The sequence below is a fragment of the Doryrhamphus excisus genome, chromosome 1, assembly GCF_030265055.1.
Source record: "Doryrhamphus excisus isolate RoL2022-K1 chromosome 1, RoL_Dexc_1.0, whole genome shotgun sequence".
Taxonomy (NCBI): Eukaryota; Metazoa; Chordata; class Actinopteri; order Syngnathiformes; family Syngnathidae; genus Doryrhamphus; species Doryrhamphus excisus.
This window is the reverse complement of record NC_080466.1, coordinates 34,182,920-34,209,009: the sequence shown is the minus strand read 5'-3', so window position 1 is coordinate 34,209,009 and position 26,090 is coordinate 34,182,920. Positions and strand designations below refer to the sequence as shown.

At 42.0% G+C, this 26,090-nt stretch overlaps 1 protein-coding gene across 2 annotated transcripts; it reads left to right on the top strand.

Moving 5' to 3' along the window:
• The first annotated feature begins 1,183 nt into the window (after positions 1-1,183).
• On the top strand, positions 1,184-25,801 carry LOC131131916 (zinc finger protein GLIS1-like). Of its 2 annotated transcripts, XM_058076971.1 has the most exons (10): positions 1,184-1,311; positions 10,049-10,439; positions 10,509-10,932; positions 13,004-13,165; positions 15,021-15,134; positions 18,758-18,821; positions 20,452-20,575; positions 24,664-24,755; positions 24,837-24,941; positions 25,005-25,801. In XM_058076971.1, exons 2-10 carry the CDS (start codon positions 10,189-10,191, stop codon positions 25,133-25,135), a joined length of 1,467 nt encoding a protein of 488 aa, XP_057932954.1. In that variant the 5' UTR covers positions 1,184-1,311; positions 10,049-10,188; the 3' UTR covers positions 25,136-25,801. The 2 variants fall into 2 exon arrangements, with proteins under 2 accessions (XP_057932954.1, XP_057932944.1); XM_058076961.1 differs by having other exon boundaries at positions 10,049-10,932.
• The last annotated feature ends 289 nt before the right edge of the window (positions 25,802-26,090 follow it).

Here is a 26,090-nt window from a genome sequence, read left to right as displayed (position 1 = left end):
TTCAGTTTTCTTTGGTTAAATATTTTTTGCAACACAATTAGCAGTTTTAGAACGTTAAAAATGTGAACACAATGTTAAAGATCAAACAAAAACATTTTCATATATATTTCATATATAAATATATAATTAATTATATCATTAATTTTCATTCATTCATTCATTCATTTTCTACCGCTTTTCCTCACAAGGGTCGTGGGGGGTGCTGGAGCCTAGCCCAGCTGTCTTCGGGCTGTACCCTTCAGGCGGGGTACACCTTGGACTGGTGGCCAGCCAATCACAGGGCACATATAGACCGGAGTCTATATGTAGAGTACCCGGAGAAAACTCACGCATGCACCGGCAGAACATGCAAAGTCCACACAGAGATGGCCGAGGGTGGTATTGAACTCGGGTCTCGGGTCGAGTGGTTAGCGCGCAGACCTTACAGCTAGGAGACCAGGGTTCAATTCCACCCTCGGCCATCTCTGTGTGGAGTTTGCATGTTCTCCCCGTGCATGCGTGGGTTTTCTCCGGGTACTCCGGTTTCCTCCCACATTCCAAAAACATGCTAGGTTAATTGGCCACTCCAAATTGTCCATAGATATGAATGTGAGTGTGAATGGTTGTTTGTCTATATGTGCCCTGTGATTTGCTGGCCACCAGTCCGGGGTGTACCCCGCCTCTCGCCTGAAGACAGCTGGGATAGGCTCCAGCACCCCCGCGACCCTCATGAGGAAAAAGCAGTAGAAAATGAATGAATGAATTAACGTAGCATGTTTTTGGAATGTGGGAGGAAACCGGAGTAAACCCACGCATGCACGGGGAGAACATGCACACAGTGATGGCCGAGGGTGGAATTGAACCCTAGTCTCCTAGCTGTGAGGTCTGCGCGCTAACCACTCGACCGCCTTGCCGCCTATTAATTATTTATTATATATTTTATTATTTTATATATTACATTTTATACAATATATGTTTTTGGTTTTATTGATGGTCCACCCTAAAGGACATGTCACTAACTACTTGAAAAATTTATGATTTTGAAAAATGAATGTTCTATTTTTTTATGCTCAAAGTGTAATACAAAAGTCCTGAAGTATGTTATCATAATGGGGACATGAAAGGGTTAAGGGTTATAAAAAAAAAAGTCAAAAACGTGTGCACGCGCCACACGGAAATGATGCACTCTGTGTACACGCGCACCGTGACAGCTAGCAAAGAGCAGAAAGCGCAAAGAAGAACCCGAACCGGATTTATGACGCTTTAACAACTCGCTATTACACGGACGATTCTGGATTCTGGCTGACTTACTGAAGTGGACTTCCATTCAAAGTAAGTGTTCGTGTTGTACTTCTATGTGTTCTTTTAAAGTGTTTCGTGGATGCAAGTGAACCCAGCGTGGAGATGATGGGAGAGAACCCAGAGTGAAATTAATGCAGTACTGTTGAACAGCATTGCTGTAGACTACACTATGAGTGCTTTTGATGCAACAAGTTGCACAAAATAAGGCCGGATTTACACTGTCTAGTCCCAGTCCTGATCTAGTTACATCTAATTTCACTGACCTACGATCAGCCTTCATCTCAACTTTGTGTTACAGGTGACAAAGCATATTTTTTTACTATGTACCTGTTCTCCTGATTTTCTTTTCTTCTATTGTTTTCTTTAATGAATATGTTATTTTTCAACTTGTAATTTCTTTATGGTAAAATTATGGTTTTATTAATAGTTAATTTATAATTAACTAGTTAATTAATTAACAATTAGTTAATTAATAGTTTCATAATACTTTATTCTCCAAATAATATAACTTTTCCAAGTGGATGAACTATAATTAAATAACAATTTGCACAAAATAAGGCCGGATTTACACTGTCTAGTCCCAGTCCTGATCGAGTTACATCTAATTTCTGTGACCTACATCTGATCACCAATCTGATCACCAATCATTATGTTTACATTGATTGAACCCCTGTATTAAGCTGCATACAAAGGCATACAAAGATAATAGCATAATATTAGATAATAGATAAAAGTCGTTAACAACCATTCCATATTGTTTAGTTTGGAAACTGGAGTACGCTGACAGAACCCACATCAACAATACATCTTTGGAATTGGGTGTTCAGGTTTATAAAAATGTATACCGTATTTTCTGGACTACCAGTTGCTCCGGAGTATAAGTTGCTTAATTAAAAAAAAAACATACATATGTCGCACTGGAGTATCAGTCGCATTTTTTGCGGGTAATTTATTTTACAAACTACTCGACTGACCAAAACAGACATTACATCCTCTTGGAAGGCAAGTTGTAACAATAAAAGAATAGAGAACAGGCTGAATAGGTGTAAGATATGCTAACACAATGGTTATTCAGCTACACCAAAAATAAACATGAACACAAAAGGTGTCCAGTGTTTATGGAACATAAACACTTTTTTCATTTATAAGTCGCTCTGGAGTATAAGTCGCAGGAACAGCCAACCTATGAAAAAAGTGCGACTTATAGTAAAATATATAAAATATAATATAAAATATATAAAATATATAAAAATATATAAAATTCAGTAAATATATCTTTGATATTGAAGTTAATCATGTTCAATATTTTTCATTTGTACAGCAGTAGGGGGTACATGGTTTCACGTCAATGATCTGAAGGAGTATGCAACTGAAAAGTTTAGGAACCACTGTTCTAGGCGAGGCCTAGTGGTTAGCGCGCAGGCCACACAGCAAGGAGACCCAAGTTCAATTCCACCCTCGGCTATCTCTGTGTGGAGTTTGGATGTTCTCCCCATGCATGCATGGGTTTTCTCCGGGTACTCCGGTTTCCTCCCACATTCCAAAAACATGCTAGGTTAATTAGCGACTCCAAATTGTCCATAGGTATGAATGTGAGTGTGAATGGTTGTTTGTCTATATGTGCCCTGTGATTGGCTGGCCACCAGTCCAGGGTGTACCCCGCCTCTCGCCCGGAGACAGCTGGGATAGGCTCCAGCACCCCCGCGACCCTCATGAGGATAAGCGGTAGAAAATGAATAAGTGAATGTTGTAGGCGATAATAAGATTGCCAACATCCTGAAAGTGAGCAGCAACATGGTGGCCAAGACCATACATGGCTTTAAAGGGCCAATTATGCTTTTCCCATTTTTCTGACCTATAAATGTATTTAGAATGTTGTATTTCCGTGTTAAACCATGCCAAAGTTTCAGATAATGAGGTTTGCGCACTTGGAAGTGAGCCCTTAAAGAAGTTTGGGATAGGCTCAAAACGCTCTGTTTCAAAGGGCGTGGTGAAACTGTTCCTTTATGATGTCACAGAGGGGCGCACTTCCTTATATGGTTCATAGTTAGGAAGCACTTTGGGCATGTGACCAATCACACTGTGGGTGGAATAAATTAAAACAGACTGTTTTGGCAGGAAGCACAAACCCAGCTGGAATAGGTGCAGATTCTGGAAAATCTAAAAAGTTTTCTGTGCGGGTTATTGTTTGTAGCTGCTCTATAGGAGTCCACAACTCAATACAAAGGGTCGATGTAAGTGTTTATTGTAACAATCAGCCTTCATGTCAGCTTTGTGTTACAGGTGACAAAGCATATTTTTTTTACTATGTTTTTACTATGTTTTCTTTAATGAATATGTTATTTTTCAACTTGTAATTTCTCTCTGGTAAAATTATGGTTTTCATTCATTCATTCATTCATTCATTCATTCATTTTCTACCGCTTTTTCCTCACAAGGGTCGCGGGGGATGCTGGAGCCTATCCCAGCTGTCTATGGGCGAGAGGCGGGGTACACCCTGGACTGGTCGCCAGCCAATCACAGGGCGGTTTTATTAATAGTTAATTAACTAGTTAATTAATTAACTATTAGTTAATTGTTTCATTATACTTTATTCTCCAAATAATATAACTTTTCCCAACCTAATTTTCCAAAAATTGCAATTTTTTTCTCAAAATAAAAAAACCTCCCCCCTTCATATTACAAGTTTTTTCTTTACATTGTAACTTTATTCTTATTCTTACTCTTAATATTTTGACTTTGTTCCCCTGAATTACTCGTCTTTTCTCCATTTCTAATTATAATAACGGATTAGATTTATACAGTGCCTTTCAAGATACCCAGGGCGCTTCACTGCCAATCCATGATTCTTTGACTCCTCAGTCACACACTGGTGGTAATGTACATCTGTAAGCACAGCTGCCCTGGGGTAGACTGAAGGAAATGTGGCTGCCAAACATTCATACATCAGCCCAGGTTTCTGGGCAATCTGCGTGGGATGCTGAAAGACACCACGCGTTAAGTGCCAAGATGTGCTCTTGATTGCACTGCAGAGAACGTAAAGAGCAAATGTGTTTGTTGACTGTTTGTTCCCTCAACATGAATAGACGCCATTTGTTCGTCACTTACCTGGATTTTTGATCAACTGCTGATCTAACTGATATCACTGCAGAGTGCATGCCAGACCACTAGTTGGCAGTGTATTCCAGCAAGGTGTCTTTGGGCTCCTTATCATGTTGGCATAAACTGCAGGGCTCGACAATAACGATGTACCGATGGCCCGGGGCAAGTTAAAACAAAATTGGGGCAAGTAAATCCAATCAGTGATATTCCCGTCGGGCAAGTGCACTTTGGCATGCCATACTGCCAAGAGTTTTTTTTAAAGCGGTTCTTGTTGGGTGTTGGTAAAACACGGACTGCGTAATTCCGGTGCTAATTTGCAAATCAATCCTTGCAAATCTTGAAATGGACCAATCAGAATCGTTTATTTAGACTGCGTTTTACCCACACTCGTTCTTGTTGGCGATCAACCAATCAGTGATGGTTTGACTAGGAAAACATCTATCATGGCGTCCCTGCCAACATGGTCTAATTGTTCAACAACTTGTGAAGGAAAACAGCAAAAAGTGATGAACCAGTGCCTCCTAAACAAGTATTTTATTAGCGGCAGCAAATCAAATGATGGCACAGGTGAGTGAATCACATTGCTGTGACAATTTGAAGTGGTCACAATGAAACACCACCGATTAGATCCAATACCAAGTGCTGATTTTGCACAAGCTACAAAATCTAGCGCTTCCATTTCTCTGTGAATTTTTCTCACCTTTGCTTCAGAAATTATTGTTTGACCATTGAGCATTTTTTTTCTGGATTCAAAACACTTTACTAGTACACAAATGTGTCTATTCAATAATGTTTCATTGTGGTGCACAACTTCTAAAAGGCAAAGTGCCTAGAAGTCTCTTGACAATCCAGATTTCCATGCAACGTCATGATCTATGTAGGAAAACAAGCACAAGAAATGATTATCATTTCATTTTTATTTGAGATTCTCATGTGATGCCACAAAAATGAGATGATATCATAATGGCAGTCTTTTCATTTTACATGGGGAAAGTTCGGGCAAGTAGTTCTCACCTTAAGGATTCCCCATGGGCAAATCATTTTTGTTTTTAATGTAGAGCCCTGAACTGGGAGGGAATCAACCTCTACTTCAAACGTGACATGAACACCACCTTGTTTGAATGCGGACATGACACTATTATTATTATTCACAAACAATAATTTGTGAATCAAAGGTGAGAAAAATCCACAGAGAAATGGAAGCGCTAGATTTTGTAGCTTGTGCAAAATCAGCACTTGGTATTGGATCTAATCGGTGGTGTTTCATTGTGACCACTTCAAATTGTCACAGCAATATGATTCACTCACCTGTGGCATCATTTGATTTGCTGCCGCTAATAAAATACTTGTTTAGGAGGCACTGGTTCATCACTTTTTGCTGTTTTCCTTCACAAGTTGTTGAACAATTAGACCATGTTGGCAGGGACGCCATGATAGATGTTTTCCTAGTCAAACCATCGCTGATTGGTTGATCGCCAACAAGAACGGGTGTGGGTAAAACACAGACTGTGGACTACGGACCGCGGTCTAAATAAACAATTCTGATTGGTCCATTTCAAGATTTGCAAGGATTGGTTTGCAAATTACCACCGAACTTACGCAGTCCGTGTTTTACCAACACCCAACAAGAACCGCTTTTTAAAAAAACTCTTGGCAGTATGGCATGCCAAAGTGCACTTGCCCCACGGGAATATCACTGACTGGATTTACTTGCCCCAATTTTGTTTTAACTTTTTAACTTTTAACTGTTTTAACTTGTTTAGGAGGCACTGTTTCATCACTTTTTGCTGTTTTCCATCACAAGTTGTTGAACAATTAGACCATGTTGGCAGGGACGCCATGATAGATGTTTTCCTAGTCAAACCATCGCTGATTGGTTGATCGCCAACAAGAACGGGTGTGGGTAAAAAGCGAACAAGAACGGGTGTGGGTAAAACGCGGACTGTGGACTTCAGACCGTGGTCTAAATAAACGATTCTGATTGGTCCATTTCAAAATTTGCAAGGATTGGCTTGCAAATTACCACCGGAATTACGCTTTAAAAAAAACTCTTGGCAGTATGGCATGCACTTGTGCACTTGCCCGACGGGAATATCACTGATTGGATTTACTTGCCCAAATTTTGTTTTAACTTGCCCCGGGCCATCGTTATTGTCGAGCCCTGATGCCGGTTGTTAAGGAAGTATTTTTTGAGTAGTTGCTATCCCCATCGTTTCACTCGTGGCAGCTCGTGCCTGTTAATAGCCCGCATAAGCAGTTTAGAGGTCAGGTAAGGAACGGCTTTTACGCAAATGCTTGGAATTAAAAGTCAATTTGTTATTCAAGCTACCAACAAGTCAATCACCAGCTTCCATAAAGCCATAATTAGCAGAAAGTACAACTTATTAAAGTACGAGTGGTTGACATTTTAAAAATGGAGGTCCTGAGGTCCAAACTGTTAAGGGAAGTGTCAACTGTCAGCCTGCGGCCAACTTTCAAGCAAGACCGGGACACTGGGTTCACGCCTCGTTAAAAAGCCAAGCAACACTTGTGAAAGGGGTTATGTAATTTATAGTACGGTATCATAACGTGAAAGAGGAGAGGATCCGTGTGCCAGCATGTCTCATTTCTTTCCCTCGGAAGGCACAAGCGTTTGTAACTCAAGAGGCAACGTGCTTATTGTTGAGACACATTTGCTCGTCTTGAAATGCCACAGCTGTGTTTAGCTAACCTCAGCCAGCAAGTCTTTAAAGGACACCACATGAGACCAGACTGCCATTTCGTACAGTTAACTGGCTCGCTCTGGGCTTTGTGGGAAACTTTTCTTAGTTTTACCGTAAAGACTCTTCTTTCTGGACCAGAGCCCCGAGCGCTTTGTGAATACATGCTACAAAAAAGGTTCTTCTCAACATGTAGAACGTTGCATGGAGGTCTGGTGGCATCTTCTCCATTAAGTCTTTAGGTGTCCTCAAATGTCTGTGGTTGTGTTCCATCATATTTCTACCACAGTATCTGGATCGTCCTGCACACTTCAGTCTCTCTAATTATGATTGGACCACTGCTGAAGGGAACATCGCCATCTTACAGGAAGAATCATAAAACTATAAAGCAGCCTGTACCAGTAAACCACGTGTATGAATGTACACTTTAAAGACTGCTTGGTTCTTCAGAAGTCAACTTACTCATCGTCTGAGTTCTGGCACATTAAAGGAGCGTCCACGTAAAAGCCAGCAAGATGATTGCGATGACTACGACTGTAAAAGACATCATCAATGGCTGAGTAAGGAGAGCAGTCACAGGAGGGTCGTTTGGATGGATATTTTCCAGCAGAGGTTCCTTTTCCAACCAACGAGGGCCTGGACCCGGGTACTAGACCATCATCAGCGTTTACTAAGCGTTTTTATTTGTGGTTCAACCACGCCCTGACTGTGTTTTATTCCATTCGTATATGTTGGCCCAAATAGTACAATCCTCAGTTTTTGTATCATGCGATGCTTTTTTTTTGGGGTACTTGAATGTACCACGAAGTAGGCGTGCGAAGTCGTACAAAGACCCAGTCCAATATCGATATCAGGTTCTGATACCAGTGTAAATCAGGTAAATTGCTGATACCACCTGCACATGTGATCCTTGAATGCCTTTGTCGTCATCAACAGTTCCGTTTTCTTCCTGTCCAGTTGGCCAATCACAAGACAGCAGTCTGGTTAGCTCAGGGGTCTCAAACTCGCGGCCCGCAGGCCAAATGCGGCCCGCAGGATGCTAGTTTGAGGCCCCCGCCTTAATTGTTTGATATGGATGCCGTATGATTTCATGTACCCAGAAATGACAGCTTAAAGGTGCGTGCACACCTGACACAATTGACGCGATTTTGCCTTGCCCATACGCAAGCAAACGAGCCCGCCTGTTTTAGTTTTTCTCTCATCATCCATGACTGAGATCAAAGCACTGAAAAATTTTTTTTTTTTTGAAAACCTGATGTGCCCCAGCCTCACCCAGACCCTAGCTCCAGTGGCCCCCAAGTAAATTGAGTTTGAGACCCCTGGTTTTGCTCAACCTGACAAAATTGAACCATCTGATATTTTGTGACGCCGAAAAATGTACCTTTATAGGTACGGTATCATAACGTCATAATCAACAGTATTTTTTTCCTGGTCCACTTGGCCAATCACTCAACAGCAGTCTTTCTAGCTCCACCTCCACACAACGGAACCAGATCATGAACCAGTACTCTAACAAATGGATTGGGTAAGACATGAAACATACGTACATGACTCCAAACCGAAACAAAACAATACAAAAAGTCCCATACGTTTTCTTTTAGTTCCACCCGTCAAGTCAATGGACAGCAGCCTTTCTAGCTCCACCGCTACACAAGCAAAATAAAGTACAACCCAAACGAAAAGGTTGTGTCTGATCTTTGGGGCGGTACAGTCGTCCCTCGTTTAGCATGATTCATTGTTTCCAGACCCAACCGCGATAAGTTTGTTTGTTCGTTCATGTTCTAACGCTTATTATTCGCCCGAATGTGGCCAGCCAATCACAGGGCACATATAGACAAACAACCATTCACACTCACATTCATATCGCCAATTATGGTAATGGTAATGGTAATGGTTTAATTTAATGTGAACATGCATCAGATTACAATTGAGTGCATCCCATAATCAGTTCCCAGTTCCACATGTCCAAAAGGAGTAGGAAGAAGCAAAGCTTATTAAATCCTACCCCTCCATCTGGTACTACAATCACTAACTGTTACATTTGTTCACTTCCTGCTTTCCATAATACAGTTTAAGGTTTTTTTTTTTAATAATAACCTTAATAATTTAATAATTAACCTAGCATGTTTTTTGAATGTGGAAGGAAACCGGAGTACCCGGAAAAAAACTTTGTCATGTCCTGACATGCTGTGAGGTCTGCACGCTAACCACTCAACCGCCGTGGAGCCCTTCCCGCAAAGTAAGATTCGATATTAACAAACGACTTTCTAAATATGTTTTTTTAACATTATTAGAGCCTTGTAAAATGAAATAACACCCCTTTTGTCACCGCTACACTCAAATTATTCTTTGTTTGTTGGATCACTGCAGGTAGCAATCCGGCTACAGAGCTAACTAGTTAGCCTCTCCAATTTACTTATTCTAAAATGAGAAAGTGTTTCAAAAGGAGTGGAGAAAAAGGACAAATTAAGAAGTTAAAAACGTACCACTTCCACAAGGAATGTGAGGAGATCTTTTTTCACTTTGTCATGTCCTGACATGCCGTGAAGGTAATGTAATATGATGTATTATGATGTAATATGATGCCACGTCTCATCAATGTAACATAAATGATGCACAGTGACCAGAATACTACATATAACTTGTCTTTCAATAGTTTTTGACTCGTAACAGGCCATAGTCAACAACAAACAGTGCCCATTTTTTCATTAATACATTTTTGAGAAACCGCAATAGATTGAATCGTGATGTAACGAGGAACAACTGTGTACCATACCGTTATGCTGAGCGGAAATGCTAATTATATCATACAAAACCACGCACAATGTTTTTTTTTTTTAATGATCTCTTTTATAGTTGAATGAACTACAAAATCTTCTTGCTGGTGGATGCCAAAACTGTTGTGATGCCTTTCCCCAAGTGCTTTTCTAAAATGACTCAATTGGTTTGGTTTGTTTCCACCCCAGATGCGTGACCACACAGCAGTTTGGAGCCAATGACACAAGCTGGTGAAGATGAGTGTCGGCCACACCAGATCATATGAACATTTTGGACCTCTGATGGATGCTTAAAAAGTTCTCATTATTGACGCTGATGTTGTGCCGAGATGTGGCCCCCTGACCTCGGACCTCCAGACGTGCAGCTGACTCTTCCCGGCTTTGGAAGTGTCTTTGAAGATGTGGAGGACCACCTGGGACCGTTGGCTTCAGGCGGTTTCTGCCAGTCATCCGCCCTCTCAGGCTCAGTGCCTGCGGTGTGCTGTACACCCAGAACTTCCTTGTCTTCTCTGGACCTGCTCAGCTGTAAGACCAGCAGGTCCACCACTGACAGAACAGAGGCCAGCTTCTCCACCACGACGTATGTGAATCCTGAAGACTCCAAGAGGTTCACTAGCAGTTCTCACTCTACACCTCCTGTATCCTACAGGCTCACATCCCCATCATCATCATTCTTTCTGACGTCCTCCATCAATAAAACCTCTCATCAGCAACAACTACAGGAATATTGCTCCATAAAACAAGAGCCAACAGAGGACATATTCCATATGAACGACCAACAGAGGGATCAGTTCAAAATTGGCCCACAGCACCCATTGGGAGACCAGCAGGACCAGCAGGACCAGCAGGACCAGCAGGACCAGCCGTGCCTTTGGTCTGACTGCAGCGCTGCATACGGCAGCCAGGAAGAACTGGTGAGGCATATTGAGAAGGTCCACATCGACCAGCGCAAGGGCGAACAGTTTGCCTGCTTCTGGGCCGGGTGCGTGCGACGCCGCAAGCCTTTTAATGCCCGCTACAAGCTGCTCATCCACATGAGGGTGCACTCTGGAGAGAAACCCAACAAGTGCATGGTGAGTCCTTATTGGATCTTATGCAACCCAAAACCAAAGCAATGAATACCTAGTGGTCCAGCTCACTTAACGTGTCAAAGTATGCTTTGGAGCTGGAAATTCTCATCGAGAGTAAGAATAATTTTGTGATGATTCCGTCAGTGAACTGCTGCCTGTGTAGCTCCACCCTTCGAGCGCAGTACCACCATGGTTGGGTGTCAAATTGGGGTCAACATTTTTCAACTTTTGCAAAAAAATGCTGGAGAACGCTAGTCAGCTATTTGTTGCACTGCACTTTTAATAACTCCATATTGGTATGTAACAGCATGCCGTAATCACTGTTCCGTAAATACGTACCTTGGTGTTAAGGTCACATCTTCAGTTGAAATGCAAAACATAAAACAGATTTCATGATTTTTTAAATGAAACATGAAATCAAATTCAAGCTGCAGAGGTAAATTATCCAATAAAAATTCATTCATTCATTTTCTACAGCTTATCCTCACGAGGGTTGCGGGGGGTGCTGAAGCCTATCCCAGCTGTCTTCGGGCAAGAGGCGGGTACACCCTGGACTGGTAGCCAGCCAATCACAGAGCACATAGAGACAAACAACCATTCACACTCACATTCATACCTATGGACAATTTGGAGTGGCCAATTAACCTAGCATGTTTTTGGAATGTGGGAGGAAACCGGAGTACCCGGAGAAAACCCACGCATGCACGGGGAGAACATGCAAACTCCACACAGAGATGGGTGGAATTGAACCCTGGTCTCCTACCTGTGAGGTCTGCGCGCTAACCACTCGACCGCCGTGCAGCCCAGCCTCAAATAAACATTCACAAATAGTAATCTAAAACCTCCATTTTCATTTGTTCCAAAAGGTGAAAACTGAGATAATTTCCTATAGAAAATGTTTTTCTACTTGTGTCCTGCTTGCGTCATATTTGGCCCGCGGGCCGCATGTTTGAGACCCCTGCTTTAAAGGCAGGGCTGTAGTACACAAAGAGCAGCCCCTCCATAGCTCCCCTGCTCCTCCAGATGGGACAGACCAGTATGGGCTGTAGCTATGCCGTCGTCTGTGGATCAGTTTTCTTTGTATGCAAACAAACTGGTGTGGGTCAAAACTGTGGGGCAGGAATGATGTGACTACGGATCAGTTTCATCACCACCGGGGTGAGTGCCGAGGTTTTTTGTGGTATGGGGATTACGGTCGAGGACTTTAGACAGGGTGGAACAGTGGAATGGGACAGGGACTGGTTGAATATCCTGGTTAAGACTGTCGCCAGCTGGTCTTCAGTCTTTGGCTTCTCCTTGGCACTATCACTTGCTATTACTCCTGCTAGCTAAATGGTGATCTGCACCGGATTTGTTTACAGAATACTCACTTCAAAAAGTACCTTCATTTCCAGTGTACAAGCTGCTACTTTACTGCTCGTACAGTGATGTGGCTAAAACTACAGTTCCCATGATGCTCAGAGTGCTTGAAGTGAATGCTAATATCATGATTTGAAGTTTTATGGCCACCAGTCCAGGGTGTAACCCCGCCTCTCGCCCAAAGACAGCTGGGATAGGTTCCAGCATGGCGTGACTCACTACTACCTCAAAACAACAGTTCACCCACTTTGATCATATTTTTTTCCACTATACTGTAGGCCACAGAAAATGAGTGCATGTATAAATATTTCTTCTAGTTTTTAGTGACTATTAAATGAATAAAACTCCATGATGTTGTGATTTTGTGCACAAGCTCATTAAAAGTAACGAGGTGGCATTTATTTAGTGACTCTGCAGTCAAAAAAAAATGCTGGAAGGAATAATTAAGTAGAAAATCATTATTTGTAGTTTCCATGCGGGTTAATTATGTACCAAATGCATGTTTATTAGAAACAAACACATTATGCATAGAACTTTTAGTATTCATGTATCAAATTATTAGGGCTCGCTGTATGAGGTTGTGTAATGAACTTTAGAAACAATACATATGATGAACGTTCCCAATCCTGCGTTGCTTAATTGGGATCTTGGAAAGCCTTTTGCGGTGCGTTCAACAAAACGACATGTGATGTTGTAACATGTAACTTCCCGTCAGTTCGAGGGCTGCTCCAAAGCATTTTCCCGCCTGGAAAACCTGAAGATCCACTTGCGGAGCCACACGGGGGAGAAACCGTACATCTGTCAGCACCTCGGCTGCTTCAAGGCCTTCAGCAACTCCAGCGACCGCGCCAAACACCAGCGAACGCACCTGGACACGGTGAGTCCACGGCTTAAGGTGTCAGGGAGTGATGTTTACTTGGACGGCCATCATTGCTGCTATTCATTACTGAGAGATAATAAGGAAGTACGTTGGGGACAGTGAGAATGGTGATACATCACAGCATATCATAGCAATCCTCCAGATAGTACGCAAATGTGCCCCCTTGTGGCTGCAAGCACCACCGAGATGAGATCACAGCAAAATGGCTGCTTTTCTGTCCACAAACTCGCCATTTTGACCATCACATATTTCTTTGCCTTTTCTGTGGAGTTAATATGAGCTAGCTAACAACAGACATCATGGGAAATACCTATTTTGACGGTAAAGCGCAGAGAAAAAAACTCTAAAAACACCAACAGTGTTCCATTTACATAACTGACTTTTATATTAACCAAGCTACAGCGATATTATTATTGCTACCACAAAATACTATATTTATCTAGCGGACTAACAGAACGCCTCGCTAGCCGTTAATACAGACAAATCTATATAATTATGTGCTGTCCTTTACATTTCTTTCCAAAAAATACTGTAAAATTTGGCATAGTTCTGACATAGTGTCAATGGTGAGTAATCATGATGAATTACTTTGAAAACTGTGAGTATTTAGGATGAAAAACTGTGATTAATCAGATTTTTAATCATATAGCTGTCCTCGGCTATGCCTACCGGTAACTAGCAGCTCCGGTAACCCAAATTTCAGCTCACAGTTCAAAGCAAAACTCAGACAAGAGATGGCTCATATCTAAAAGACACTAGTTAAGGTACCACTGTATAAATGACAATAACAGAATACCTGTAGTGAGAATTCTCATTTGAGCATAAAAAATGAATAAAATGAAAAAAAAGTTAAAAACGTGGCTGCACGGTGGACGAGTATTTAGCACACAGGCCTCACAGCGAGGAGACACGAGTTCAATTCCACCCTCGGCCATCTCTGTGTGGAGTTTGCATGTTCTGCATGTGGGTTTCCTCCCACATTCCAAAAACATGCTAGGTTAATGGGCCACTCCAAATTGTCCATAGGTATGAATGTGAGTGTGAATGGTTGTTTGTCTATATGTGCCCTGTGATTGGCTGGCCACCAGTCAAGGGTGTACCCCGCCTCTCGCTCAATGTCAGCTGGGATAGGCTCCAGCACCCTCCCAAGACCCTTGTGATAAGCGGTAGAAAATGAATGAATGAATGAAAAAGTAAAAATGTAGAATAAAAAATACCAATTAAAACTAAAAAGACAAAACACTATTGGGGCCGTTTTTACACGAGGGTGGAGAGAGTTCCACAGCTGGGGGCCAACTACGGTCTACCTGGTCTCCCCTGGTCTTAAGTCAGGTCTTGGGCACCACTAGTTGGAGCTGGCCCTCAGACCTCAATGCTGTGTCTTCCTTCTGCTGTGTCAACTTCATTGTAACTAATTGTTTCCCACAGGCTGCAATCAGTTTGTTGAGGTGGTTTGTGGGGGGCCGAAAGGGCAACGTACATCATTTTCTAATTAGCATAATTGGCTGTGACGCATATGTGTGTAATGTTTATGGATGCTGTTGGAGACAAAAACTACAAAAACAGAATCCAGAGGGGGAAAATATATCAACAAAGTTGGCATTCGGCATCACTGATCCCTCCTGCTACATCTTCTTATTCACTGACAAACCAGAGTGTTAAGAAGCAGAGTTCCAATGCCATCTACTGTATGGAGTTGGAATGGCAAGCTACATTCCCAAACAGTCCTGTTGTAATGTGTTTATGAGCGAGGGTTAACAAGTAGTGCCAAATCTTTTCATCTGTTCATTAAAATACGTAAATGTATGTTGTAAGTTGCATACTAAGAGACGATCGATTGTTTTGATCATAGAAGCCGTATGCCTGCCAGATCCCGGGCTGCACCAAGCGTTACACTGACCCCAGCTCACTGCGGAAACATGTCAAGAGTCATTCGGCCAAAGGCGTCTGGAAGCAAGAGTCCAAGGTACGACACCAGAATGATGCATGTGCATATAGTAATTGTAATCGATGTTGCATAGCATTGTGGGGGACAAAAAGTGAGGAAAAAAAACATGACATGCACAACAAGTATGTCAGGAACGACAAATTAACTTTATTGCGTCATTTGTTTTTTGAGTCTGGGGAACTTTACTTTAAGTCGCTAAATTGGAACACTGATCCCTCCTGCTACATCTTATTCTTATTCTGGTATACCAGGTGTGACGTGTGTTGATAAGTTGGTTTAATAAGTGTAATTATATGTAATTGTAACAGACGTTGCATAGCATTGTGGGAGACAAAAAGTGAGGAAAAAAAACATGACATGCACAACAAGTATGTCAGGAACTACAAATTAAATTTATTGCGTTGTTTGTTTTTTGAGTCTGGGGAACTTTACTTTAAGTCGCTAAGTTGGAACACTGATCCCTCCTGCTACATCTTATTCTTTTTCTGGTATACCAGGTGTGACGTGTGTTGATAAGTTGGTTTAATAAGTGTAATTATATGTAATTGTAATAGACGTTTGCATAGCATTGTGGGAGACAAAAAGTGAGGAAAAAAAACATGACATGCACAACAAGTATGTCAGGAACTACAAATTAACTTTATTGCGTCGTTTGTTTTTTGAGTCTGGGGAACTTTACTTTAAGTCGCTAAGTTGGAACACTGATCCCTCCTGCTACATCTTCTTATTCTAAGTTGGTTATTATAAGTTGGTTTAATAAGTGTAATTATATGTAATTAATGATGTGTGTTTATAAGTTGTATGGACAGTCAAGGTCAAAGTCAACTTTATTGTCTCCAAGGGCCAATTTGTTCAACCATCAATAAATCAACAATAAATACCAAATAAAAAATTGCTCCTACATTAAGGAACACCATTGGCTTTAATTTCGTAGACCAGGCGCCTACGCTGCGCCAATGGGTTGTGGCCAGCACGCTTTGCAATTTTTTCCTTAGCAGCACAGTCCCACGCAGCGCGGCGCACCCACGCCTCCCACCTGTGCAAGTGGCAAAGGGAGAGAAGAGAAAGTGTGAAAGGGTTGAACACAGCCAAGTGTAATCTTAACCAATCGAGTGAACGCCTATCATTCCCTTTAAATGCGTCGGACTGGTCATGAGACCGCTTGACAAGATTAATGTAGAGTTGGACTTGCTCACTAACCCACAACGGAGTCTAAAGACCACTCGTCTTGGTTCTGGCCCCTCCTTACGTGAAGAACACGTGCTTGCGCAGCAGGAGCAGCAGAGTTAGCATGTCTGTGATCCAGCAGGATGAAATGCGAAGTATTACATACACACAGTTAGCATTGTTCATTGTTCCGTGCTATCTGGGACTGGTTTGTTTTCCTTGGAGGAGAGCGACACTGAGGCTTTGTTGGCTTTAAACAGAAACATGTGTGCTCGCGTGTGTTTGTGACGCCGCAGTCAAAGCTTGTGGGGGGGCAAAGCTGGACTTAGGAACTTCATTAATGTGTTGCTTCAGTTTGCCACGGAGATGCTGTGTCACGCGCTCGCTGATGGCCTTCACAGGTTTCCTCTGTCCTTGTACAGACGTTGTGGTGGGAAGCCCTGAAGCCTAAAATCGTAACTTTGTCAGAACATTTTGGATAAACAGGAGTTCTGGATTGTGTATCTTTTACATGCCGCATGACAGGACATCTGGTGCAAACATCATTTCTGTGAAAAATGAAGAGAAGACGTGCGCCTGCAGGAACCTGGATGGGTTTCCAACTGTACACAAATACACGAGAAGATTGCCCGTCCAAATGTGACTTCAGTGACTTGCATTTCCCAACATTTTTGGGCTTTGGTGTGCTTGCATGACCAAAAAACATATTCATAAATGACCAACTGTGGCACAGGTTATTGCGATTTACATGAAATTGCATGTTATCTTATCCTTTCGCATTGATTTTTTTAATTTTTATTTTCACATGAATCATTTGTTTAAGATATTGGCATACAGAAACATAAATCTAACATTTGAAGAATAATTTCAAAACAAAAAACTTAACAAACCACTAAGTCATAACAGTCCATATCAGGAGCTGCTGATGCGGGTGTTGTTCCTGCCGGGTGTATGACTGGATGTAACACTGTCACACTGATTGTGGGTTGTTAACAGCCTATACGCTTGTCCATATCACTGTAGGTCAAACCGACCTCCTCCATACCCGGTGCCCAGAAACGTTAACGTGATTGACGTAGCATGATGCCGCTCACTGGACTAACAATGCTGGCCTTTTTTGGGTCTTTTATATTGGCCTTCAAAACCAATCCTCAAATTATGCAGACACCCACAGAGTTTTGAGCAATGTGGATTTTTTCCACTTGGGTCTTGGGTCCAAATGGGATGATGAAGGCTGTCCTTTATCTTGTACTGCATTTAAACTGAAACCTATGAGAATTTTTCTTATTGACCTTTTGATTTCTTTTCTTCCCCATCAAGTCAATTTAAGTCTGATCCTAAACTCTGTGTCAAGCCCCAACATAAGAGTCATTAAAGAGACAAAATTCTACTCTCATCGGGTGCCTGAAATTGTTTCCGTCTAAATACGGTACCGATTAATATGGGCTCGATATGGTAATGGTAATGGTTTAATTTCATTTGAACATGCATCAGATTACAATTGAGTGCATCCCATAATCAGTACACAGTTCCACATGTCCAAAAGGAGTAGGAAGAAGCAAAGCTTATTAAATCCTACCCCTCCATCTGGTACTTTTACAATCACTAACGGTTACATTTGTTCACTTCCTGCTTTCCATAATACATTTTAAGTTTTGTTTTTTGTTTTTTTAATAATGCACCTCGTACCGAAGTAGGAGGTGATATGAGCATCCAATGCCATAATGTGTACCATAGTAAGTGTCAATATAGTGATATATATAGCACATCATGACTGGTTCAAGACTCTTCATCCTTGTATTTAGCAAACATCAACTGCTTGTATTGTTTCTTGAATTGGCTCATCGTTGTGCATTGTTTGAGGTCCTTACTCAATCCATTCCATAGTTTGATTCCACATACTGAAATGCTATGGCTAGCATAACGTAGTCCTAGCATAGAAGTGTTTCAAATGTACTTCTTCCCTGAGATCATATTTCTCCTCTCTTGTAGAGAAGTATTGGATGACATTTTTAGCTAATTGCTTATTTTTAGCCTTATGCATTATTTTAGCTGTTTGAAGATGAACTATATCAGCAAGTTGAAGTATTTGTGATTTTAGAAATAAGGAGTTAGTATTATGAATTATCTTTACTGACCTTTTTTGCAGTACATTTAGCGAGTGAAGATTGCTTTTATAGTTATTAGCCCATATTTCTACACAATAAGTAAGATATGGTAGAACCATATCAGCATAGAAGTGCGATATCGGTTGATATCAGTATCCATTTTCATGAAAACTGATATTTAAAAAATTCTGTATACAACACATATGTGTTCATTCCACTACAGGAGATATGTCATGTTCTATGTATCGCTATCAGCTGATATCACCAACTAAAGTCACTAATTTAACACGGAATTGCTTCTTTTTACACTTCACACTGGAACTCTGTGAGTACAATAACTGCAGTTTCTTTTTATCATTCTCACAGATTCACGTAGCGGAATCGGACCTGTCGACAGGCTCAGCTCTTCCGGTTTCAGACGACTTTGCAGGTATGCAGGGATGAAAAGAGTCATATTAAAAAGAGTCATTTCATATTCATGAAAATGGTCGTATTCGCGTTTACTGGAACAACAGTGTAAAAAGAAGTTAACCACTGTTAATAAAATAAAATAAGAATAATAAAATATAATAATAATAATAATAAAAAGTTAAAATATCAAAAATGATTGTAAAGGTTAAAGAGCTTTTTAAAAATGATATTATATTCCAGTGTGGCACTATTATAAGTTAATTTTAATAAAATACTTCATAAAAGTCAAGTTGTGTAGAGGGTAAATTAGCATTTTTCTCCTCTTGGCTGGAATGCTTGAGTTTGGCAGCCTCCTCCCCCGACCACACCTACTCTGTTGCGTCTTTTATTGGAGCCAGCCTAGGGCACACCTGGGCAATAATAATCATCAGCATCTTGATATGCCACACCTATAGGTCAATATCAATATTCATTCATTAATTCATTTTCTACCGCTTATCCTCACGAGGGTCGCGGGGGGTGCTGGAGCCTATCCCAGCTGTCTTCGGACGAGAGGCGGGGTACACCCTGGACTGGTGGCCAGCCAATCACAGGGCACATATAGACAAACAACCATTCACACTCACATTCATACCTATGGACAATTTGGAGTGGCCAATTAACCTAGCATGTTTTTGGAATGTGGGAGGAAACCGGAGTACCCGGAGAAAACCCACGCATGCACGGGGAGAACATGCAAACTCCACACAGAGATGGCCGAAGGTGGAATTGAACTCGGGTCTCCTAGCTGTGATGTCTGCACGCTAACCATTTGACCGCCGTGCAGCCCTCAATATCAATATCATGCCGATAATTATACAGCTAAGAAAAAAACACAAGAAATGATGAACTGACTCATACGTATTCACTCCTTGTCCTTGTCCCGACTGTCAGATTTTTGTATCCTTGTTAAACCATATTGCTCCTGCCGTCATCCTCCTTCTCGTCCTATACCGTGAGCTTTGTTTATATTGTTTATTGGTGGTTAGCAAGCAGCTCACACAGTTAGCTAGTTTGCTAGCGGCACGAAAACACTTGATTGACAATAGTGTACAGCTAATCAGGATGCAGTTTCTTCCTTAGCCAATAAGGGCAGTTGTGGCTTGATATTTAGCTGTGAGGTCAATAATATTTGGGAGAGCTATGCCTTTATCCTGGGAGCAAAAACATGTTTATGTTAAAGGTGCAACATCACGCCGATAATTATACAGCTAATATGAGGAATTATGAAGGCAAACAGAGATAAATCAAATGACATTGAAAAAAAGTGTTACAACGCCCGGGGCTTGTTCCTGTCGGTTAATGATCAATCGACTAGGTTGGACACAAGAAATTATGAACTGACTCATGCGTATTCACTCCTTGTACTTGTCCCGACTGTAGGATTTTTGTATCCTTGTTAAACCACATTGCTCCTGCCGTCATCCTCCTTCTCGTCCTATACCGTGAGCTTTGTTTATATTGTTTATTAGTGGTTAGCAAGCAGCTCACACAGTTGCTGACGCATGCTGACAGTTAAACATTTTTTAGGTGGATTTTCCTGAAAATGTTGGTCAAATAAAAAAAAAAATATTATTATTGAAGCGGTGCCTCAATGTGTCTTCTTCCAGGGGCGTACGCACACGGGGGCGGCTTAGACCACGTACCCTCCTCAGCAGACAGCTGCCGTCACAGCGCGGAGGGAAGCTTCCACGCCGTAACAACGCTAACGTGCTCAACTTGTGTACAGGCGGGGTGAGTGAGTGTTCGCCATGCAAGTGTAAAAAGAAGTGAAACAAATGGTACTCAACTGCTTCGAATTGGGCGTCAAACGTGTTTAAAAAGTGTTTCTTCAGCAAAGTCTGGACTTCATTAGGCCATCTGGACTGACTGGCCTTTGAGAGTCAGCAAGTTTGACTGATTTCATGTTTTGGATGCTATCCTTAGCCGCTGCAAAACAAAGTGACTCTTTAAATGAACGGTAATGACTCTGGACACGGGAAATTGAGTACGAGCAAAACGTCCTATCAGACATGAGCGTTGAAAGCATCCTGGCCCGCCGCCATTGGCCTTATTTATGAAGTCCCTCCAGCAGAACGCCAGGCCGTTTGGACCCTCGGGGGACCCGCAAGGAAGGCTATAACCCCCCCCCGCACTGCATATCATCCTTGCAGAAAGACTTTGTTGCTTTTCTTTCTTCTTGAGGACTTGGCGCTGGTTTGCTTTCCATGTTGAGTCCGAGTGTTTGTGCACAGTCAGCACATTCCTGCTGCGCTGCGATGGATACGGGCCCTCCGTGACACCCCACCAACCCCCATCCGCTAACCCCCAGCTAAGGTGAAATCCTTACAGTGGAGTAAAGTTAACATGAACAGTTTAGCAGAGGGACTGGCTGCACACTAGCGTAGATTCTCTATTTAACAGGAGCACTCTGCTCGTGTGTGGTTACGGATCTGCTGAAAAAACACCTTTGTCATAGATGTTTTATATGCAAGGATGTTGTAACTTGCATGTTTCTCCATTATGGTGTGGAACTGGTCATTTGGGAAGTGGACCAGCAAGTGTTACCTGATTTATCGTGAGGGATAGGTTCCCAACAATGAGTGAAATCCACAAATAATACAATAATGCTCTATGTTTTAAGGCTGTAAAACCCCTCACTTTATATACTTTTATACACAGGCATTAATATTTTCTCACATTTTTCTTTTGTTTAAACACTCTCAAAGTTCAAATTTCATTTGAAAATTAATGATCAATCTACTAGGTCGGACACAAGAAATTATGAACTGACTCATACGTATTCACTCCTTGTCCCGACTGTAGGATTTTTGTATCCTTGTTAAATCACATTGCTCCTGCCGTCATCCTCCTTCTCGTCCTATACCGTGAGCTTTGTTTATATTGTTTATTAGTGGTTAGCAAGCAGCGCGCAGACCTCACAGCTGGGAGACCAGGGTTCAAATCCACCCTCGGCCATCTCTGTGTGGAGTTTGCATGTTCTCCCCGTGCATGCGTGGGTTTTCTCCGGGTACTCCGGTTTCCTCCCACATTCCAAAAACATGCTAGGTTAATTGGCCACTCCAAATTGTCCATAGGTATGAATGTGAGTGTGAATGGTTGTTTGTCTATATGTGCCCTGTGATTGGCTGGCCACCAGTCCAGGGTGTACCCCGCCTCTCGCCCGAAGACAGCTGGGATAGGCTCCAGCACCCCTCGCGACCCTCGTGAGGAAAAACGGTAGAAAATGAATGAATGAATGAAAGCAGCTCACACAGTTAGCTAGTTTGCTAGAGGCACAAAAGCACTTAATTGACAATAGTCTACAGCCAATCAGGACGTAGAACACGTTCTACAGCCAATCAGGACGCAGAACACAATGTGTGGTTTCTCCCTTAGCCAATAAGGACAGTTGTGGCTCGATAGAGCATATAGTTTTTTCCATTGTATAAATGAATGTTCTTAAAAGTACCCTTTTAATATAGGGGACCTATTATTCTCATTCTTCCATCTTTTGTATTGAGTTGTGGACTCCTATAGAGCAGCTACACACAATAACCCACACAGAAAACATTTGAGATTTTCCAGAATCTGCACCTATTCCACTCGTATTTCCTTGGATTTGTGCTTCCTGCCAAAACGGTCTGTTTTAATTTATTCCACCCACAGTCCGCCCTCCGGGAATGCCGACTTTGCTGTGATTGGTCACATACCCAAAGTGCTTCCTAACTATGAACCATATAAGGAAGTCTGCCCCTCTGTGACATCACAAAGGGACAGTTTTACCACACCTTTTGAAACCGAGTCATGCCAAAAGTCTTTCAGGGCTCACTTCCAAAAGCGAAAACCTTATTATTGGAAACTTTAGTATCCTTTAACACGGGAATACAACATTCTAACTACATTTATAGGTCAGAAAAAAGCACAATATGTCCCCTTTAAAATCTTTTCATGTTTTGTTCTCATAGACGCAATCTTGTGTATCGCCCTGTCTCGTGACATTGGTAAAAAAAAAAAAAAAATTAAATAACTTTCTGTTCTATGGTTATCATCACACTTCCTGTGAAAGTGAAAGTAGTTAGATCAGAACACTGCCGCTTTTCTTTCCAGCAGGCGTTTTTCATCGTCAACGCCTCCTTCAATTTGACATGTGTGAGTTGGTGAAATTCAACCTGATGTTAGAACTCCATGGACGCTTCTAGAGCAGCTAAGGGCTACAAAGGTCACCTGGTTCCGAGCTGTTTGCGTGTTTGGAAGTAGAACCGATCTCCCGGGGCTCTCTTGACATAGTTTCAGTTTCACCATGACCTCAAGATTTCTCCATTCACTTTACGTCCTGCGGTGAAATTAACGACGCTTTCAACGCTGTGACGCATGTTTGCTACCCCACGCAGAAACCACGTTTGGACCGAATGTTGAATCTCTCTTGACTGGTAACTTTCCTTTAAACTGGAATGACCTAAAAATAATTGGTATGTGTTGTGTGTTCGATTTAAGGTGCTGAAGCCTATCCCATGCAATGTGAACCACTACACTACCTTACATTTACTAATAGTACAGTACTGAAATGTCGGGAATTCATTCATCCATTCACTTTCTACCGCTTTTTCCTCACAAGGGTCGCGGGGGTGCTGGAGCCTATCCCAGCTGTCTTCGGGCGAGAGGCGAGGTTCACCCTGGACTGGTGGCCAGCCAATCACAGGGCACATATAGACAAACAACCATTCACACTCACATTCATACCTATGGACAATTTGGAGTTGCTAATTAATTTTGGAATGTGGGAGGAAACCGGAGTACCCGGAGAAAACCCACGCATGCACGGGGAGAACATGCAAACTCCACACAGAGATGGCCGAGGGTGGGATTGAACTTGGGTCTCCTAGCTGTGAGGTCTGCACGCTAACCACTGGACCGCCGTGTCGGGAAACATTCATTCATTCATTTTCTACCGCTTTTTCCTCACAAGGGTCGCAGGGGCGCTGGAGCCTATCCCAGCTGTCTTCGGGCGAGAGGTGGGGTACACCCTGGACAGCCAATCACAGGGCACATATAGACAAACAACCATTCACACTCACATTCATACCTATGGTATATATACATATTCTATCTATTTATTCTCCACATTATTATTATTATTATTATTTATTATTACTTATCTTCTTTTGTGTCTGTTATTATATGGGAGCCAGGCAACGACATTTCGTTGGCAATTTCACTACTGTGTTTTTGTGCAATGACAATAAAGGGAGTCTATCTATCTATCTATCTATCTATCTATGGACAATTTGGAGTGGCCAATTAACCTAGCATGTTTTTGGAATGTGGGAGGAAACCGGAGTACCCGGAGAAAACCCACGCATGCACGGGGAGAACATGCAAACTCCACACAGTGATGGCCGAGGGTGGGATTGAACTCGGGTCTCCTCGCTGTGAGGTCTGCACACTAGCCACTCACCCACCGTGCAGCATTCTACTAATCATTCATTCATTCATTTTCTACCGCTTTTTCCTCACGAGGGTTGCGGGGGTGCTGGAGCCCATCCCAGATGTCTAGAGGCGGGGTACACCCGGGACTGGTGGCCAGCCAATCACAGGGCACATATAGACAAACAACCGGAGAAAACCCACGCATGCACGGGGAGAACATGAGAACATGCAAACTCCATACAGAGATGGCCCAGGCTGGAATTGAACCCTGGTCTCCTAGCTGTGACGTCTGCACGCTAACCACTCGACCGCCGTGCCGCCCTGTCGGGAAACAAAATGTCTGATGCCGTTGCTTGTGCTGCTGGCGACATATTGGCTTGAAAAAAAGTAAAGATGTGCCACTTGATTGACAGGTGCACGCTGTTTCCCATGGCGGCTGACCCTTTGGACTCCAGGGACAACGCCCAAGTGCCAGACGCCCGCCACAGTCGTCAGCAGCAGCAAGGTAGTCACGTAACAACAAGGTAACAACAAGCATGACTTCAAACCAGTTTGACTCCACTTTTTTTTTCCCCCTCCCGCTCAGCGTTGCAATGTGCACCATTTGGAGTGACTAAAGCATCTCAGCCAATCAACGAAGGAGGATTTGATGCCACTTATTTCCCACAAGCCTCTACAGCACCCCCTGCAGGTAATGATAAATACACGGTGCACCTCCAAGGAATACAATACAAGTTGTCCTTTATCTCGTCAGTGTTGGACTTGATGCACGATCTCCACAACGTGTGGGGCTATGCCCCGCCTCCAGACACAGACTTCCTGTTCCAGATGGGAGGTGTGGATCGTTGTCTGAGTCTCATCGACGCCATCTACTTGGACTCGTGACTGTAATGTAGACACGAAAGGCGTACATAAGGCCGTATAACCATTTGGTGCAATAGGAGTCAAGGGTTATAATTACTGTAAAGAAATTATTTCAAAGTCATAATAATATATAATAACTCACGAATGGTAATGGTTTAATTTCATTTGAACATGCATCAGATTACAATTGAGTGCATCCCATAATCAGTTCACAGTTCCACATGTGCAAAAGGAGTCGGAAGAAGCAAAGCTTATTAAATCCTACCCCTCCATCTGGTACTTTTACAATCACTAACTGTTACATTTGTTCACTTCCTGCTTTCCATAATACAATTTAAGGTTTTTTTTTTTTAATAATGTACCTTGTACTTTGAAGGGTTAATAGTAGACAGAAACATAATTCAATTTAGAGTACAGAAGTCCCAATAATACGTTGTTTGGCCTCCATAACTTGATTGCACATTTTGATATGCTAAAGGTTGTTCTCGCACACAATAACTTTTATATAGTGTAATACCAGAGAAGAATTTTTGGTCCAGAACAAATGTCACTTTATTCAGTATTGAGGTATTTCTTGCTACTTCATGTTGTATATTTTAATGCAAGAGTTCCACCTCATATTATCATCCATTATGACCCCCCCTAGAATGTATTTTCATTTATCAAATAGCAATATTTGACTTAGGTTCGCGGATAATATGTTTTTTTTATCAAATCATCTTTTTAGCATAGCATTCTTCTATTAGCTTATGAGCTTTCAATATATTGAATCTTCAATATCTTTAAGTAAGATGTTATTTTTTTAAACATCATCTTAACTTGTATATTAAGAGCTAACGTTTAGCTATTTATTACAATAGAAATATGGTATTAAATCTTATAGAAAACAAAAACAACTACGGTACCTTAATGGGTTCTTAAGTGGCAGCCGTATTTGTTATGTAGCAATGCTGCCCCCTAGTGTTGATGTATATAA

Bases quoted from the DNA above. Each gene is read 5' to 3' on its own strand.
- LOC131131916 (XM_058076961.1), top strand. From the start codon at position 10,189: ATGTGGCCCCCTGACCTCGGACCTCCAGACGTGCAGCTGACTCTTCCC. The intron at 13,166-15,020 runs GTGAGTCCACGG...TTTTGATCATAG, and splicing joins AGCGAACGCACCTGGACACG to AAGCCGTATGCCTGCCAGAT. The intron at 24,942-25,004 runs GTAATGATAAAT...TTATCTCGTCAG, and splicing joins CTCTACAGCACCCCCTGCAG to TGTTGGACTTGATGCACGAT.